The following is an 18,272-nucleotide window of genomic DNA, read 5'->3' as shown; positions in this document are numbered from 1 at the left end:
CTCAAAACGGGGCACCATCCCCCACTGTGTGTTTACAACAGATAGAGAAACAGAGAAGGGATATGGTAATAGAAAGAAATGTAGGTAGAGCGAGAGACAGAGAGAGTGAAGAAAGAAAGAAATGAAACTTGGCCAAGCAGGAAGAGAAAAAGACAGAGAGGAAGAGTGAAAGAGTGAAGGTAAGAAGGTAGACAGAGACTGACATTCAAAGGGGTGGTGGAAAACAAAAGAAGAGGGAGTGAGAGAGAGGCAGGGTGGGGACTTAGTGTGTGTGTGTGTGTGTGTGTGGCAGTGGTGTGTGAGGGGGGTGTCACCTATGTTCACAGCCCTGAATATCTGTTGTAAATGTGACAGGCAGTCACAGTTTATGGGCCAATCTTGCCGAATGGGCGCGTCGATAAACAAACTGATGGGTAAATGATGGAGCCTCGGCGGCAACAGCACTGGAGGCAGCCGGCTTGGGGGACAGAGGTGGCGTCTTACCCACATCTGCTCCAGAGGTCCAGAGAGGGGCAACCACTCACTCTCACTCTCACACACTCTCAGTCACACTCTCTGTCACACTCTCTGTCACACTCTCTCTTATCTTTGTATCTGCCTCTCATCAGTTTTCCTTTCTTCTTCTCACTCTCACTCTCTCTTTCTCCCCATCCCATTTCATTACCACTCCCTACTGCTGCTGCTCCATTCTCTCCTCTCCTCTTCTGCCTCGCTCCCACTGCCTTGGCCATTCAGTCACTATTTGACCTTCAAACTTCTGCCTTCTTTTAGTTAGAACCAGCGCCACTTTTCAATAGAAAAATCAGGTATTAGCTAGACACACACTCTAGAGCTAAATGCTTCTCTCTTTTATTAATTTCGAGTCGCTCTCACAATCTCCCATTTGACTTGGTAAAATGCAACAGAGCCTGAGCTTCTCCTGGGGGCAGATTAATATACCAGATAATCACAGTGGTGCGAGTCTCTAAGTTAATATCCTGTTTGAGTCTGTACTCTCCTCCCTCAGAGCTGCCCACACAACACCAACTTGCATATTAAACAAACAGCCCAATGACTACCACCATAAACTAGTAATAATAATATTTTATATACATACATACATACACACATATACATACATACATACATACATACATACATACATACATACGTAAAAGGTATGAATATGTATGTATAAGTGCTATCAATCAACACATAAATCAGTCAATCCTCCTGCCTGAGTTATAACAATAATAATAATAATAATAATAATAATAATAATAATAATAATATGTGTGGATGGAGCAATGCCCAAGTGTGAAGTGGAGCTCAAAGCTAATTATCTGACTGCGTTGACAACAGGAGCAGAGAGGGACCACACTGTGCAAGGGAGGGGGCTGTATCTCTGTGAGTGTGTGTGTGTGTGTGTGTGTGTGTGTGTGTGTATCTGTGTGTGTGTGTGTGTGTGTGTGTGTGGGTGTGAGTAGAGTGGGGGTGCTGAGGCTTGGCGGTCCTTTGTCCCACTGCAGCAACCTCCCCAGAGATAGATGAAGAAAAAGAGAGGACCAGAGGTTGTTGCCAATGGATTCAGCATCACACTCACTCTCTCCTTCTATCTCACACTCGCATTTATCAACATGTACAGGAGGGAGCAAATCACACTCTGTGCCAATGCTGAAACTGCAACTATACATTTGTGCCAAAATTCCGTAGGGAATATTCATTGTCCCTGTGTGTGGGTGTGAGTTGTAAGTAAAAGTGTGTATAACCTGGAAGGGTTCGAATGTCAGAGGACTCTCCAGCTGAATTAGAGAGCTGTTAAAACATACACTGAGTCTAGACTGAAAGGACAGAGCATAAGCCCCAAACAAATGTGCTGTGCACTGTATACAACATGACAAAATCTAAAACCACCATCTTCCATTAAAAAATATCTTAGGAAGTGACAACGTGACAAGGACAGTAAATCTGTGTCTGATAGAGTGTGCGTGTTGAGTTGTGTGTGTGTGTGTGTGTGTGTGTGTGTGTGTGTGTGTGTGTGTGTGTGTGCGTGTGTGCGTGTGTGCGTGTGTGCGTGCGTGTGTGTGTGTGTGACAGAGTGCATACACATTACACACACACTTCTCTCTGTGAACCTCCTCATTCTTGTAAAGGGTGTGGGATGGGGGACTCAAAAGACATCTACGCAGTCAATTAAAAAGCTGTGTTAATTTCTCCATAAAAAGGACTGCATAAATAAATCCCTCCTCTCCATGGCAACCAGATGGATGAAGAGAGCGAGGCTTTCTGTGGCCACAGGAGGGGAAGGCGTTCACCCTCGACCTCCACCAGAGCAGTGTAGAGCAGCAAAGCACTGTGGGACAATAAGTCCAGGTTTATCGATCAGAGTAAAGCTCCCGTTTAAAAAAACTAAGCAGGAGAATGCAGGTGATGACCCAAAAAGACTTTTTCTATTCCACAGAATCTGTCACAAAGATCAACACAACACGGCCTCCAGCCCAGTATGACCATAGCAGTTGTTGCTGTGATATGGGGTGTGTGTGTGTGATATGTGTGTCTATACATAAAGATTTGTGTTTGGTTCTCATGTAGTATGTGTGTGTGTGTGTGTTTGTGTAGTGTGTGTGTGTGCATTCTGGCACATTTACTCCAAAATCTCCAGTGTGTTCTCTGTGGAGGAGTGACACAAACACACATATACAGTACAGTATAGGCATATAGACAACAGGAGCAGGACAAAAACAGAACAACCAGGAAAACAGAGCAGTGCTTCATTAGAACTGCTTAATATTCTACACCAATAAACAATGCTTAAGGCAAAACGTCTATCTCTGGAAAGGTATGTCTAAGGACTAAGAACAAAAAACCAAACACCTTTCATTCCTGACAAGAATAGAAAAAGTCTAATTTCATTTTTTTATGTTTTGTAACTAATACATTTTGGGGCTCTCATTTGGTGTGTACGTGTGTACGTGTGTACGTGTGTACGTGTGTGTGTGTGTGTGTGTGTGTGTACGTGTGCGTGTGTTTGTGTTTGTGAGTGTGTTTTTGTTTGTGAGTGTGTTTACATGTATAGCCATTTAGAAGTAGCATGTCAATTCTCATGTTGACAACACACAAAACAGCTATTACATATCATCCAGCATAGAGAAATCTACAACTGAAAGAAAACAAATCTACAACAAAAGATGAGAGAGAAAATTGCAGTGAAACAGACAATTATGCCCTCTGTTCACACACAAAGAAAGCTGACAGGTCAGTGGGCATTTATGAGGCCATTAGCATTAACAAAATTGTTGGGTTAGTATCGACCTGGCTCCAGAAAGACCACCTCAGCATCTGCATTTGAAAAGAAAGGTTCCCCCAATTTTACCTATGAAAACTGCACACTTCTTTTAAAGAAGTCTCTCCCTCTCCCTCTCCCTCTCCCTCTCCCTCTCCCTCTCCCTCTCCCTCTCCCTCTCTGTCCCACTGCAACCTCCCCAGGTGAAGGAAATAAGAGAGCCAAGGGTTGTTGGCAATGGATTCAGCATCACACTCCCTCTCTCCCTCTCTTTTTCTCTTTCTTGTGTTCTTTTCAACTGATCCTTCATGTGCCTCCTAATGGTGGCCATCACTGATTTCGTGTACCCATTTTCTTCACTGTAGGTTGCTCTGGAGTGAAGTATGAGCCTGTTAAATGGTTGAGCCCCTCTTTGTCACATTCCCGGGAGCCAAACACACTTTCACAGCCTGAGAACAGCCCCTTAGTGTCATCACACACCATATGGACAGGCTTAGCACCGTCCATCACACACTGACGGACATCTATGCTCCACAAACATGCAGAACGTACAGGGAATCTTCACCAAGCTTAACCTGTCCACCTACTCAACCAACTGAAATGAGAAAGTGCTCTGATAATAGAACGACCATTGTAGAAACCAAAGTATATCATTTGTGTCCGTCTAGAAGGATGGCGGCGTTATCTAGGCTAGTCCTCATGAGTGGGTCAAAATAAGAACAGGACAGGAACATTTTGAAGCTAATAATCTAGCGCCAGTTAAGAGCCAATACAGGTCCCACCTGGGATGGCTGATGATTTGGGCACAGGACTTTATTTATTTAATTTAAAGAGTGGCCTGGTAACCCAGTAACTATAGGTAACTGAAATACAATTTGCAGAGCCACAAAGCCTCATTTTATGGATGTTTAAGTGGAATGAAAAAGATCGAGAGGATCTTTATGTGACTAACCCTGAACAAGGCAAGTCTAAAGAAAGAAAAAAAAACGAATCAATAAGAGCACACCTAAAGGATAGTTGTGTGTATGGTAGCGATAATCATCTATTGTTAGTACATGTCTTTACTCCCTACACACACGCACGGCTCAATTTACAGACAGAGCACAGCCAGCTCAGGCAAAACATTTCTAGTTATCCAATCACCCAGTAAAGCTCCCACAGACACCAAACACTCCAGACAAGTTCAAGGCTCGCCCAGTTCCAGGCCTTCCAAACATTTTCAGTTGAAGATCAGACAACCTCTGCCATTTCCTGAATCCCGACAAACGTATATGAAGGCATAAAACACACACACACAAGCCAACAAACATGTATATAAAGACACACCAACAAGTACGCGCACACACACACACACACACAAGCACACACACACACACACAAAATGGGCTCTAAATTCCCTCTAAAACAAACACATAGTTTTGAATATCTATCTTTGCGCATTACGTCCATAGGGGGGCAAACCGATACTTGAGACAACTGTACTGACCGAAAGTATTTCCAAACTGGGCTTTTTAGACTGCTGAATCACTGCAAATCACTCTTTCTGCGGCCTGGTTAGGCTGTGAACTCTCTGCAATCATTAGCACACAGTTGGAGTTGGATTATTCGCTCCCTTCAGCTTGGCCTACACTTCATTTACAATCAATGAAAGTGACGTTGCGTGACTCCTGTCCGTCATGCAGTGCAGCTGCAGTACTGCTGCTGTTTTTTTACAATTAAATATTCATTTTCACATTTGAATGTCTTTTTCTTTTTTTTACAATTCGATTATATAATTGAATTTAGAATATTCATCGACCGCCCCCACACCCACACACACACACACACACACACTAATAGCCTCTCAAAGAGATCTATGATGAAATGGTAATCCATTGAAAATTCTTCAAAATTTGACATCTCTGAGCAAATCAGTTCCACCATCACAGGGCATAGCTGCCTTATTCAGCTATGGGAAATGGAAATATTCAATGTAAGCCTGTGAAGAAGCTCAGAAAACCGAATATAAACACACAGGCTGGCCTGTCCATGCACACACACACACACACACACACACACACACACACACACACACACATATACCTACACCCTCCAGCACACTCCCATGTAACTGAATCCACTTCATTTGGAGAGGCGCGGGCAGAGGGAAGGGACAGTGTGCCCCTAGGACACTGCTGTTTCAACAACCAATTTGACCCGCACATGACTACATATGTGTGTAGGCGTTTGGGCCAATAAGCTAGTTAAGAGGGTGTGTGTGTGTGTGTGTGTGTGTGTGTGTGTGTGTATGTTTGCAGTAATGGTTTCAGTCTAGGGGGCATACCTGTGTCATAGGGATCATCCTAAATCTTCATTGAAAATTTGACCATTTTTGGGACGGCACTGAACGCATTATTGAATACCGTAGTAAAATAGATCTATCAATATTGGTTTTGTGCAACAACAAATATATAGACACAGATAAACCAATATAATTAGCAAGAGTAAGCAAGCAACAATGATGTTTTATTTAAGAATGCTAAGTTTCTCTGTCCAAACCCTTGCTCTCAGTATAGCTCCTTTCATTTTTTCTCTGCTCTTCCATCTCTCTCTCTCTTCCTCTGTATCCCTCTTTTGTTCTTTTTCTCTAACTCATGTCTTCCCTCTATCCCTTCTGTCCTCCCCTTTCTACTCCTTCTCTTCTCTTCTCTTCTCTTCTCTTCTCTTCCAGTGCCTCCCTCTCTGTTTCCCCCCTTTTACAGTGGGCCCAGGACTCCCAGTAACACAATTACTGCCAGAGAAGGATTTACAACCCCACAGCAAGCAGATACCAGTCTGCGCACACACACACACACACACACACACACACACACACACACACACGGGGTCAGGGGTGGTGCGTTAGGGGATGGTATTGGGTCTGTCTATGTACTTGTAGTGTGAGAAGGAAGAGCACACCCTTCTGACTGCCAACATGGTGTGTTAAGATTGCCCTGTGTTCCATTCTGGCCTCTCTCAAGCTTTATTTTATCTGCAGAAAAACAATCAATTTCATGCTTCTGCTGCACAATATAAATACAAAAGTCATGTAATCCACACTATATATTACACAACATCTTTGAATTGTTGTTCTTGAAACTACAATGACGTCTGCTCTGAATAATTTACTTTATCTTAAGATGTATCTTTTGTTTAATAATATAGCTCTCCCCATAACAAAACAAATACCTGCATATGTTACCAGTGCATGCAATTGTTATATCCCCCTCTCCACACAAAGCTACAAAAACACACACAGACCCAGGGAAAACTGTGCCCTCGATCAGCCCTCCCACAACCATCATCCCCCAGCCTCTTAAGGCTCTCACCTGCTCCTCTACCTGTCTTCAAATCCCATCCACTGATTGTGTGTGTGTGTGTGTGTGTGTGTGTGTGTGTGTGTGTGTGTGTGTGTGTGCACGAGAGAAAGTGTGTGTAAGGGGAGGCTGCGTTGGGGTTGAACTCAACGCCTGCATCCTGCTCTGTGACATTTGAAACTCTCCAGGCAACACCACAAAGCCAGGGCCAGAGGGGTAGGGGTGTGTTTGTGTGTGTGTGTGAGTGTGTGAGTGTGTGAGTGTGTGTGTGAGTGTGTGTGTGAGGGGGAGGCAGACTGAGGTGTCTGTGACAAGGCCAGTGCGAGAGGAGACCACAGAGGGATGGAGGCTACACAGGCACACTGGTCCACACATTTGAGAGGAACAGAGAGAGAGCGAGGGGACGGTTGGACAGTGGGGGACGGCCAGCAGGTTGGGCGCTTTGGGTTTGGAGTCAACTGGGCCTGAGTAGAGGAGAGGAGAGTGTCTGTGCAATCAGCCCTGCACTAAAGACTATCCCCTGACTAGTCAATGGCAGTGTCTCAAAGGAAATGCAAGAAGACAAAACACTGACAAACAAACCCAAGCTTTATACGCAGAGGTTTACAGTCGACGCGGCTTTACCCACCGTCCCTCAGCCCTTCAGAGCCAGGCAGAGGGAGAGAGAACGCATAGCTACTCACGCCCAGGTACACATGTAAACAAGTGCATAGGAAAACACAAAATACCAAAAACATTGAACCTTCATACATATCTGTAAACATATAAACACTTGCACAAAAGCAAGCGCGCACACACACACACACACACACACACACACACACACACACACTTGACCGCCATGACACCAGCTCTCCATCTCGGAGGGGAGCCAATGGCCCCTGGCTCACCCCGGCCCAGCCGGCCCTCTCAGCAGCTGAGCAGACGCGTGTGGGCTGGGAGCGGGGCGGCAGTGGGGGGAGGCCAGCCCTGCGAGGGTTCTGCCAATTCACGTCAATTTAGCATATTTATTTCGGCAGGAGGGGGGCAGCCTTTGAGATTACAGAGATCCCAGGACTGATACGGCCACTGGCTGGGTGAAGAGGGGGGTGTCAATTAAGTAACCCCTGCAGGCCCACATTACAACCCAAACCGCCGATACATCACTGCCAACCAAACCAAAGCCAGAGGACACCCTGACTCACAAACACACACACACACCAATCTCACGCTCATAAACACATGCACTTGCTGATACCTTACTGTTCCCTACCCTATCCTCATGCTAATTTTCTGCCCCAGCGCAGGCTTGTACAGGGGGGAGGCCAGTGCTGATGTCAGCGGTGATTGATGCTCATGTGACAGGAACAAGACGGCGGGGCCCAGGCGCAGCGGGGCCGCAGACGCTCATGTGACCCGCGGGGCGCCCGAGCCGAGCAGAGCGCTGCCAGCCAGGACGGGAGGCCAGCCGCACAAGCGGCGTCTGCCCGTGGAGGGAACAGAGCACAACCCCCCCACCCCACCCCCGTCACCGTCTGCTCCATGGGAGACCGTTTCTGACGGGTGTCTGGTGCCTACTAAAAAAAAAAAGAACTAAAAAAACGGGGCTGCTCTACCTCTTGGTCAATTTCTTTCTTTCTTTCTTTCTTGTGCTTTTGCTCCCTGTCTCCCACTCCCTCTCCATTTCCCCCTCACCCCATCCTTTACCTGACTCATTCTGCTGTGCCGGTCATGCTTGTGGGACGGGTTGACTGGCAGCCTCTAAGCTGGGCTCTGGATGAGGAGGGAGGAAGCAACAGTTGATGGGAGAGTGCTTAACTTGCTCTTACACACACAAACATGCTCTTACACACACACACACACACACACACACACACACACACACACACACACACACACACACACACACACACACACACACACAGGGCTGCCTGTCTGCCTGCCTCTGAGCGCCCCATCCAGTGGAGGAAAGAGGCGAACGTTGAGGGGCTATTAATAGTGTCCGCTGAGACGCTGGTGTCAACTGCATGTGATGCCTGCGCTGGGTGCCTGCTTCCTCCTGCCTGTCCTCTGCTCACGCTGAACTCTTCCACCTGACTGCTGCACCACCTTTCCATCTCCCACCCCACCCCACTCCACCCCACTCTCTCTCTCGCTCTTGATCTATCTATCTCTCGCCCACTCGTTTCTTTAGCACAACTGTCTCTGTTCCTCCATTGTTCCATTCTAGGGTCCAAATGATTTCTCTTGCTTTTTCTTCTCATCTTTTTCGCCTTTCTCCTATTCACCATACTTGCCATTAACTCATGACCTTCATTTTTTTCCCCGTCTTTCTCCCTCACATACACAATTTCTCAGATCCATGCAAACACATGGTTCATTTTTTTTAAAAGTGCATTTCTTGAGGCTTTCTGCTGTTTATTGAGATGAGCCAGTGGTGACTGACAGGAAGTGAGTGGGAGAGAGAGATGGGAGTGGGATCGGGAAATGACCACGGGTCGGGGGCGTACCCGGGTCCCTGTGGGCACTTGGCACAGCCCCCCCCCCCCCCCCCCCCCATGCTTCCTATTTATCTCAGTGGTGCTCCCCCTCCACCTGTTCTATGCTCTCCCATGGCCCCTTATCATCTCATCCTGTACCACCATCATTGCACTCACTGTTATTTTCCCCGGCTAAAGGTCTCTAAAGGTCATGCCGGATGACAACTCACTTTGTCCTCCTTCCACCTACTTGGAGCGCTGCTCTTGCTCTCTCTTTTCAAATCTTATATTTTGTGTTGTACTGGAAGTCATATTCTATATTTCTGGCTTGGAATTAAGTGTTTGTAAGCTTCAGAAACACACTTTAAATAATGGCAAAACATTTAACACATGTTTCAAAGACATGTTGTTATCTTTAATGCTGTGTGTAGCTGTGTCTGGCTCTTGTATTTCCAGAGAGTCTGCAACTCCCAAAAGACACCTGTCTGCACTTCTGAAAAGATAACAAGTAATAATCTGAAAATGTCTAGACTCCCCCAACTGGGAAATGAATACTACAAAAAACTGGTAGACAAAATGTAAGACCCGATGACTCAAAAAAAGGAAGAGCGGTGTTAAGACACACACACACACACCCCACAGAGAGACATGCAAATGGTTTTACGGCTGGTACACAGCCTGGTGTTTGGACCCTACGTGGTTCCCTAATTCAGGTCTCATTCATCCACTGCAGCAGACAAAACCGCACACCTCCACACAAGCATACACAGAACCAAAGACACAATCACTAGGCAGTAGAATCAGCACAATCTGAAGCTCAACCACTCTCAAATCAACAAATATGAAAACAACACATAAGAAATCAACATGACACTTTCACAAAAACAAGCTCTAACTCTCCCTGCTACTTCAACAAGCATTTGGTGAACGGTTTCATACATGCAGTAACCAGCCTAGAACGGAACAGGATAGGACGATGTTTTACCACACCTACAGAAGACGTCCACCACACCTGTAGGACTGCCAACCCTTAAAGCCACATAGTGAGTGTGTGAGTGTGTGTGAGAGCGAGAGAGAGAGAGAGAGAGAGAGAGAGAGAGAGAGAGAGAGAGAGAGAGAGAGAGTGAGTGGGAGAAAGAGGCAGCCCCATTCATTACATTCAGAAGGCTTAATTGAAGTCCATAATGCTGGGATGTGATAGGAGAGGCAAAGACAGGGGAGGGGAAAATGAAAACTGTTTTTCAGAACACCCTCTTTAAATCTAGGGCAGGCACTTTGTCAATGGAATAAGCAAAAAGGAGAAATAGAGATCCAAATTCCCTTGTTTCCTACACCCGCACAACTGAAATATCTGTCACCTTTGCACTTGTTCTCTGCTCTGTCCATTAGGCAAGATGGCACAGCACTGCTGACTATGTCACACAAAAGACATTTGGCTTACATGGTCAAACCATTTCATAGGTCTACAGAGGGCATCTACGCCATGGAGCCCATCAGATGGGGGGGGGAGTGGTATGAGTACTGGGCTCTGACTGAGGATGGCAACTCAGGTGGGAGAAAATTTACTTTTTCCAAACACAAAGGGCCACTCAGACTAACGCTCTCACCATGTCTTTAACAAACGACAGAAATGATATGAATGTTTGAGAGAAATTGCCAAAATAGCTTAATGGCGGACCATAAAACAGCAACAGGCAATGGTCAGTGCACGACCCCTCCGTGACCGACCCATCAGAGACAAACCTCCGCTCAGGAACACGGATTTAGGCTAGAATTAGGCACTGCAGGACACTTCTGCAATAATCTACAGTAGCCTACTTACTAAAAGTGTATATATATATATTACGATAAATAACTTTTTTTATTAAATGTTCATTTTTATTTAACAAAATTACGCGAGAAACAGCCCAGCATGTTACATTTGGGATGGTTGCAATCGCGCACGGAAGGCGTCAAAAGCACTCTTTCGCCCGTGATCCTTCCAACATGGCACACCTCTCCATCACATGGGCAGACACGCACCCTCGCAGTACGCACACAATCCAACTAATGATATAACACGGACAAGTGATATGTTGGATTATTAGTATATTCTACACGTTCGTTTTTGCTTTTAGTAAGATCTACTCAATGCAACTGAATGGCACAGGCATATGCCATATATAAATAACTGAAGACTTTCATTATTTGGGGCGGCACTAGGTGATGCCCGTGGTAGAAATGACGGGGCATGAGCAACTACAGGACACTTTCAAGGAGTCGTAATATCAAGTGTGTGAGACAAGGCTAAAATTGAGAGCTGGGAGTAACTGACAGCGTACCAGTTGCATGGTTTCCCTGAGGGGGGATAAATGCCTCTGTATTTGCATATAACCAAATAAAGGGGTGCGTGTTTGCCTTGTAGGCTATTGTGTCAAAAGAAAATACACTTCTACTAACCGTTGACTTGATGGGGACGTACAGGACAGGTCTATCAGAGCCTCCATTCGCATTCCGGTCCTCAGCGCTTCCGACTTGAAAACCCTTGGATTTCACCCAGAATTTAAATTTGGCGTTGATGTGGTTGCTGTCGAGGTAGAGGCCATCTGAGTCGTCGCTCTGCGTGAGGGTCTGGATAATTTTGTTGTATTTTCGCCGGGTGACTGTCTTTGTTTTACCCGAGTCACCGTAAGTCCGGAGACACCAGTCCTGAAATTCACCGAACATCTCTCCTTCGGACACAACGGGGCTCTGGCTCCGCTTCGCTGATACCACGCTCGTTTTTTTGGTTGACATGGCTATCTCCTTCCGAAAACCCCAGCCCTTCAAACTGAAAGAACGGAATTATAGATATTTCGGTGTACACCGCCTTCTGCTATCCCTAAATATAAACTAAAGTGTTATGGGAGAGTATCTCACGCCACTAGTCTCCTTATCCGAACAAAAAATAAATGGTTGTCTATCTATGAAGATTAGTGAACACTCACACCTGTTTGCGGAATCGTTTCGCCTCCTGTCCCAAAGGATGACAAACAAATGTCAGACCCACAAGCCTACCCTCCGCTGAGGAACCGAGAGAAGGGGCTGTCCTACAAAACGGGTATCTCCCACCTGTGTCTTGTTGGTCTTCTGACTAATTAGGTCGGCCTGCCGTCTTTTTGGAAATCTGAGGGTAAAGGCTACGCTTTGTTAAAAGAAAATAACGGAGAGCGAACCACGGGTAAAGATAACTGTGTCATGTAATTCACTAAATCGAATTCTGTCGTTTGTCCGGCCGTTGAGTGTGGAATAAACGCCAGTGCACAGAGTAACACGAGCTGTGCTGAATAACCTGCGTACACCCCCACTCTTTAAACTCCACCTGATGTAGTCCACCTGTTAGAATCGGAGGGATACGCTGCCTGCCACGAATCGACCACAATCTTCTGTGAACCTTATAATGCGAACCTGACCAGTTCTCGAATTCATTTCGAAAATGACACAAATCAGGATAGCGCTTCGTGATCTGGGGACGGTTTGTGGTCTGTTCCACCCCTAAGCGCACCCTGTGTTGCTGGGACTGGGTGCGCACGATACAGGAAGTAGCCTATACGCTATCACTCGGCGGTAGACTAAATGAAAATGAAGCAGCGTGGCTGTCCCATGAGGTGGAAGAGATCTTTATACGAAACGTCACTACTTCTAAAACTTCGTTAGCCCTTTAGCAGCCTGGTTTGGGCTGAGCGCCACTCAAAACAAAAACGAATACGCCTTATACAACGAAATGTAATCGCTAATCATATCAGTAATCATTCAAATGAAACATTTAGCCATTTTCGTTATTAGACACGAATTACAAAGGGAATAATTATTGAAATTAGGGTTGGCTTTGTTCAACCGGTGCGCGTGTTTTTGGTCTGAATAAGTGCCATCTTCTCTCCGCTCTTAGCTGCAGCTCCTCCAGCCCCCTGGCCGTTTAACAGTCATTTTGCGCTGTGCTGTCAGTTGCTGTCGTGGCCCCGTCTGTGGGCCAGATGCGGTCTTGAAATCACTCAAGCAAAGCAGGCAAACAGGGCTGATATAGCCCACTTCCACACAAAAACAAACAGTCTCCCCAAAAATACACTCAAGCCAAACGTGCTTTAGATGGAAGGCTAATCAAGACAAGAGGGATTTCCATGCATATTCTTCATTGATTGTGTGTAGTGCGTAATAATTGATGGGCACTGGAACAAAATTGGAGTGAAAACGATTGTCTGTCTGACTGGAGGGGCAATCTTAGCCCAAAGGTGGAAACACCTAACAGCCATTTTTTTCTCCGTCAGGGATAGTTATTGTTTTCATTTCTGCACATTAATTAATGCAAATAGCATCTTTACATACATTCATTCATTCCAAATACAGCTGAGCTAGTGGACTGTCACTAATTATTAAATTTAAGATTCAATTTGAATCAGGGGTCACTTCTAAACTCCTTCATGTGAAAATATATGTTGTGGACATAGTCAATAGAGACAGCCAGCCTCATAGGAATTAAGATTGATATGTATAGTTCTCACTGCCCTGAATTCCCCCTCCCCTGTCATGTCTCAGACACCAAATCGCTACATCTGTTTTCTCTGCATTTATTCATTTTTAAAATGTTAAATGAAATGACACAGCCTGAAATACCGCAGGTTTTACCTAGGAAACTGTGTTACTAAATGCTACTAAATGCAGTCCTCCTATATTTATACATGTCTCGGTTTTTCTGTGTCTACTGCACTCATAATAATCATAAATCTCTCCCTCAACCCGCCACAAGGAGTTCTACAGTTTGAGCAGAGTAGGTGAGAATTTCAATTGTTGGACCGGGTCAGTCAAAAGGATGAACTAGAGAATATAAAACAACCTTGAAGGAGCTGGAGTTGGAGTTTGAACATGCCGTTCCTAAATGGCTGTGTTTGTGTAACCGTGGGTGCCCTATGCCTGAGTTAGTCTACAAGACTCTCACAACAGGGTCCCTCCAAGTCTAGACAAAATCTGATGTTCTCCTTCAACGTTTTACCTCTCTGTGGTTTGTTTGGCTCAGCGTCGGACAACATGAAGCTGATGCAGTCACGGCACAGCTGAGGAAACGTGACATGACAACCTGTACGGAGACCTACACAGTAAACAGAGCATATATCTTTGAGTTTGTGAGTATGTGTGTGTGTGTGTGTGTGTGTGTTGTGAAAAAGAAAAAAACAGACCCTCTCTTTTGGCCCGGCTCCAGGCAGTTTGCTGCACATGGACGGTTGAGGTGACACCTGTCCTGATTGTTTAAAACAAGGCCTCTCACAGTCCCTCGACACCAACTAGGGTACAATTGGTCGTGTGTGTGTGTGTGTGTGAGAGAGAGAGATAGAGAGAGAGGGAGAGAGAGAGAGAGAGAGAGACTAACACACATTCATGTACAATTACAAAGTGTGTACACTGCTGTTTTAGCAATATGTGCCTGAAATAACAAGGTCCTATCTCACAAATGTAATGCTTGGGTAGAGTAGACGAAATATCACGCCGTACACCAGCACCAAAGGGTAGCAGCACCTGCATTTTACCCACTCAACCCGCCAGACCCCCATCCCACCCCAGCCCCCCACTCAACCCTCCAGCCCCCCACTCAACCCGCCAGACCCCCATCCCACCCCAGCCCCCCACTCAACCCTCCAGCCCCCCACTCAACCCGCCAGCCCCCCATCCCACCCCAGCCCCCCTCATCCAGCGCCCCAAGAAAAATGTCAAAATAGTCCCTTACAATGGGAAGTGAAAGTCCATTACAAAACTCTCCCAGTGACACTTTGCCTCCCTTTCCCCTTTCTGCCCCTGGCCCAGGAGGGCTGCAGCAGGCTGGTTGGAGAGAAAACTGGACAGTCATCTGCGGTTAACCCACCCAGTTAAAGGTTTTTTTTAAGCGCTGGAAACCCTCTCTGTCGAAATCCCAACCGCTCAGGGGACCAGTCTTCTGCCTGTTGGGCCCTGTCCTGTCTGGAGGAGTTATTGTATTTCCATTCTTACAAAACCTTTTTTTTTCATCTTCATAATTCAAAGGAGCTGGTTAGATAGGGCAGCTTAAGGGAAATTGCCTTTTTCAATGTGGCTGGTCTCAGGATTTTGGTGCAAACTCTCTATGAAGCTGCATATTGGTGGGTCATAGACACATAGTGTTATATTGGGGACATACATCCATACACAAGGATTATTTTCTGCGAAACAATGCTCACACACTCTTGATGTGGCTTTTCTCATGTCAAATTGGCTTCGAACTTCCCTTGTTTGATTCACAGCCAGTGCTGACCAAGCAAATGACAGAAAGTCAAACTGTCTCACCAGAAAACAGGAACCTGCATAGGGGTCAGATAGAATTTTGGCTTCCTAATTTATCGTTGTTGTGGCCAGAGAGCATGTCTCATCTGCAACTCTTGCCATTTATACCTTTTCACTCTGACCTATTGAGTCATAATATACAAGTGTGTCATTGTGCTTTATTGTGTAAAATGTAAAATACAAAACTGGTCTTTCTCCATATGTTCGTGTGTACGTGTAACAAATAAACACTTTGCATACACTTACTCTGTGTGACTTATAATAGAGCCATAGTAAGAGTCCCGATCACACTTGACACTTGATCAACACTTTGCAGACTATATAGAAACCATACGTGACTATAACCACCCTCACAAGCAAATATGACCACGTAGTGAAAACCATTGCTTTGCATTAATCACTCCTCTTCTTCTTCAAAGAGGGATGTATTTATTGGTCATGATATGATGATGTGTGTGATGTGTGATGTGTGGTTTGTGATTGATTCTCATGTGTGTGTGTGTGTGTGTGTGTGTGTGTGTGTGTGTGTGTGTGTGTGTGTGTGTGTGTGTGTGTGTGTGTGTGTGTGTGTGTGTGTGTGTGTGTTTATGTAACCGTGAGTATGTTTGACTTTCCTCCTCTTCCCTGTGCTGAGCTGCGGGGCAGGACTGTTCACCATGGTCCAGTTCCGCGCAAGACTGCACTGGGTTAGTTTAGTCTATCTGTTGCTATGACGCCAGTCGGATTGTGGGCGTGTGATGCGGTGGCTCAGCTTCAGTCTCTCTGCTCCACCACTGAGGCAACGTCCTTAGCTGCAAGCACACACTCACGCACACACACATTCACACGCACACAAATACTGACACGTAACCCTGAGTCTTCTTTACACACACACACTCTCTCTCACACACACACACATACACACACATACACACACAAACACACACACACACACAAACACACACACACACACACACACACACACACACTCTCACACACAAGCACACTCTCTCTCTCTCTCACACATGCACACACACGTACACAAGCACACACACACACACATACACACGCTCACACAGATAGACGTTAAGGCAACGCCATTTCACTGACCCTAATCACAAAAGACCATGCATGCTTTGCAAATGTGTAAAAAGTGCAGGTGAGATCCAGAGAGATCATCTCAAAGCAATTCTTGATTGCCATGTCTTCTTTTCTATCCCAGCAGTGTAACAGGGATGAAGGGCATATAGTCACTTCCTGGTGCTTCATCATGAGCCAGAGGTGTGGATGAGGGCTTAACACTTCATACAGCTAGTCAAAAGGCAGCTCCATTTTTAGCAGCTCCATCTCTAACAGATCATACCAACAGGAAGCCTTGCAGAGAAGAAAAAAAAGCAACATGAAAAAGAGGAGATCCATATCAGGCCCCATGTCTGGCCCCAGAGAGCTGAAAAATCACATCTGCAAAACTGACACGCTCCTAACATGAGATTGGCCAACCTGTCAGGTACGAAAAGCAAAGGAGATAGCAAACCTCAGACTGCAGTGGGTCCCTCTTTGCCTCCACTGCAGGGAGCAGCAGATTTGTCGCCATGTTGTGAAAACATTGAGCAACGTCCTGCAAAAACACACCAGTTTCACTTCAGCATGGGACAGCAAGAATGTGTTAGGCATTGTAAAAGAGACACACAGAGCCTTCTCGGTTGAAGAAGGTACTCGTTATATTTTGGATTTACAATGAAAAGGCAATTGTCTCTCTTAACTCATTTATCTTCCCTTGTATCCCACAGGTAGAAAGTAGGGCAGCTGCAGTGCTTTGGCTCAAACACCAAATAACTGAACTCCCACCAATCCATAACGCCATATCTAATTATTACGGCGTCCGCAGACTGCTCACAAGCCATAATAGCTATTTAACGATCCTCTATCCATCTTTTTGGAAGCCTACCTAGTAAAGATCATTTTTTAAAAGGAACACGCGGAATTCACCTCTCCTCTCTAGATGAATTTCAGTATTTGAGTCTCCAAAATGAATGGTTTCTGAGTGTCAGAGAGGCAACTTATTTGCACCTAACGCAGAAATATACTCATCATGTTAGATGAGGTAATCTACAGTTTAATAATTAAAGCCTACCCATTCTTGCACATATTCGTACTTTCCAGACTGGTCTCCAGGTAAATATATGTTTAACATTTAATGGTGTACTTTGGAATAGCCGTTAAGGTTTTTCAAGATATGCATTTTGCATAGCACTCTAGGGTCACCAATGACAGCTTACAGTTTTAGATCATATTGTCATAATATTCACAACCACGTGCTTTAAATTGTGGTCTCATTAAATCCTCTCTCCAGCATTTCACCCAAAATTCTGGCCCAAATCCTGGGATGGTTGGCCCCATTCCAACACTCTCACCTCACACTCGGATCACCTATACGCTGATCGACTCCATCCAGGAGAAGTCTGATTATTTCCCAACCTCCGTATCACTCACAGTTCTGATCCAAGATGTGGATTGCTGGGAGAGACAGACAGAGATGTATGATAGAGTGAAAGACAGAGAGAAAAAATATGGAAGATGATTTAGGGGTGGATGGTGGTTAGGGACTGTGCTTCAGTGGCACTGTGAACTATCTTAGAGGGATGGGCGATGAATGCATAAAATGTGTGCATGCAGCAGTGTGGACAGACCAGCTCTCATTCTCTGCCAGCTGGACCTCTGTGAAGCAGATCAGAGAACAGTTTAAAACAGAGCACTGGGGATCTGCATTCATTGGCACTAATTGACTGCCCACCCATCCTCTTGCTCTGTATCTGTTGACTCCTCCACTGGAACATTATGTCTGTATTTTCTATCTATGTAAATCTCCCTATGTATAACTCTTAAGCATATCTTTTTTTTTCTGTCTCTCTCTCTCTATAGTTCTCTGACAGC

The 18,272-nt window shown here is 45.5% G+C and overlaps 1 protein-coding gene across 1 annotated transcript in view; it reads right to left on the bottom strand.

The window, feature by feature from the left end:
• The window catches only part of nol4lb (nucleolar protein 4-like b), an 85,319-nt gene extending 72,657 nt beyond the window's left edge, over positions 1 to 12,662 (bottom strand). The window contains exons 1-2 of the mRNA XM_012834946.3: positions 12,025 to 12,662; positions 11,496 to 11,865 (exon numbers count right to left, since the gene is read on the bottom strand). Coding sequence (XP_012690400.2) covers positions 11,496 to 11,831 — 336 coding nt within the window. The 5' untranslated portion in view covers positions 11,832 to 11,865; positions 12,025 to 12,662. The remainder of the gene's footprint in view (positions 1 to 11,495; positions 11,866 to 12,024) is intronic.
• Positions 12,663 to 18,272: the final 5,610 nt, after the last annotated feature.

This window comes from Clupea harengus, chromosome 4, assembly GCF_900700415.2.
Source record: "Clupea harengus chromosome 4, Ch_v2.0.2, whole genome shotgun sequence".
Taxonomy (NCBI): Eukaryota; Metazoa; Chordata; class Actinopteri; order Clupeiformes; family Clupeidae; genus Clupea; species Clupea harengus.
Note: the sequence above shows the minus strand (reverse complement) of the source record. Positions and strands in the feature narration are given on the sequence as shown.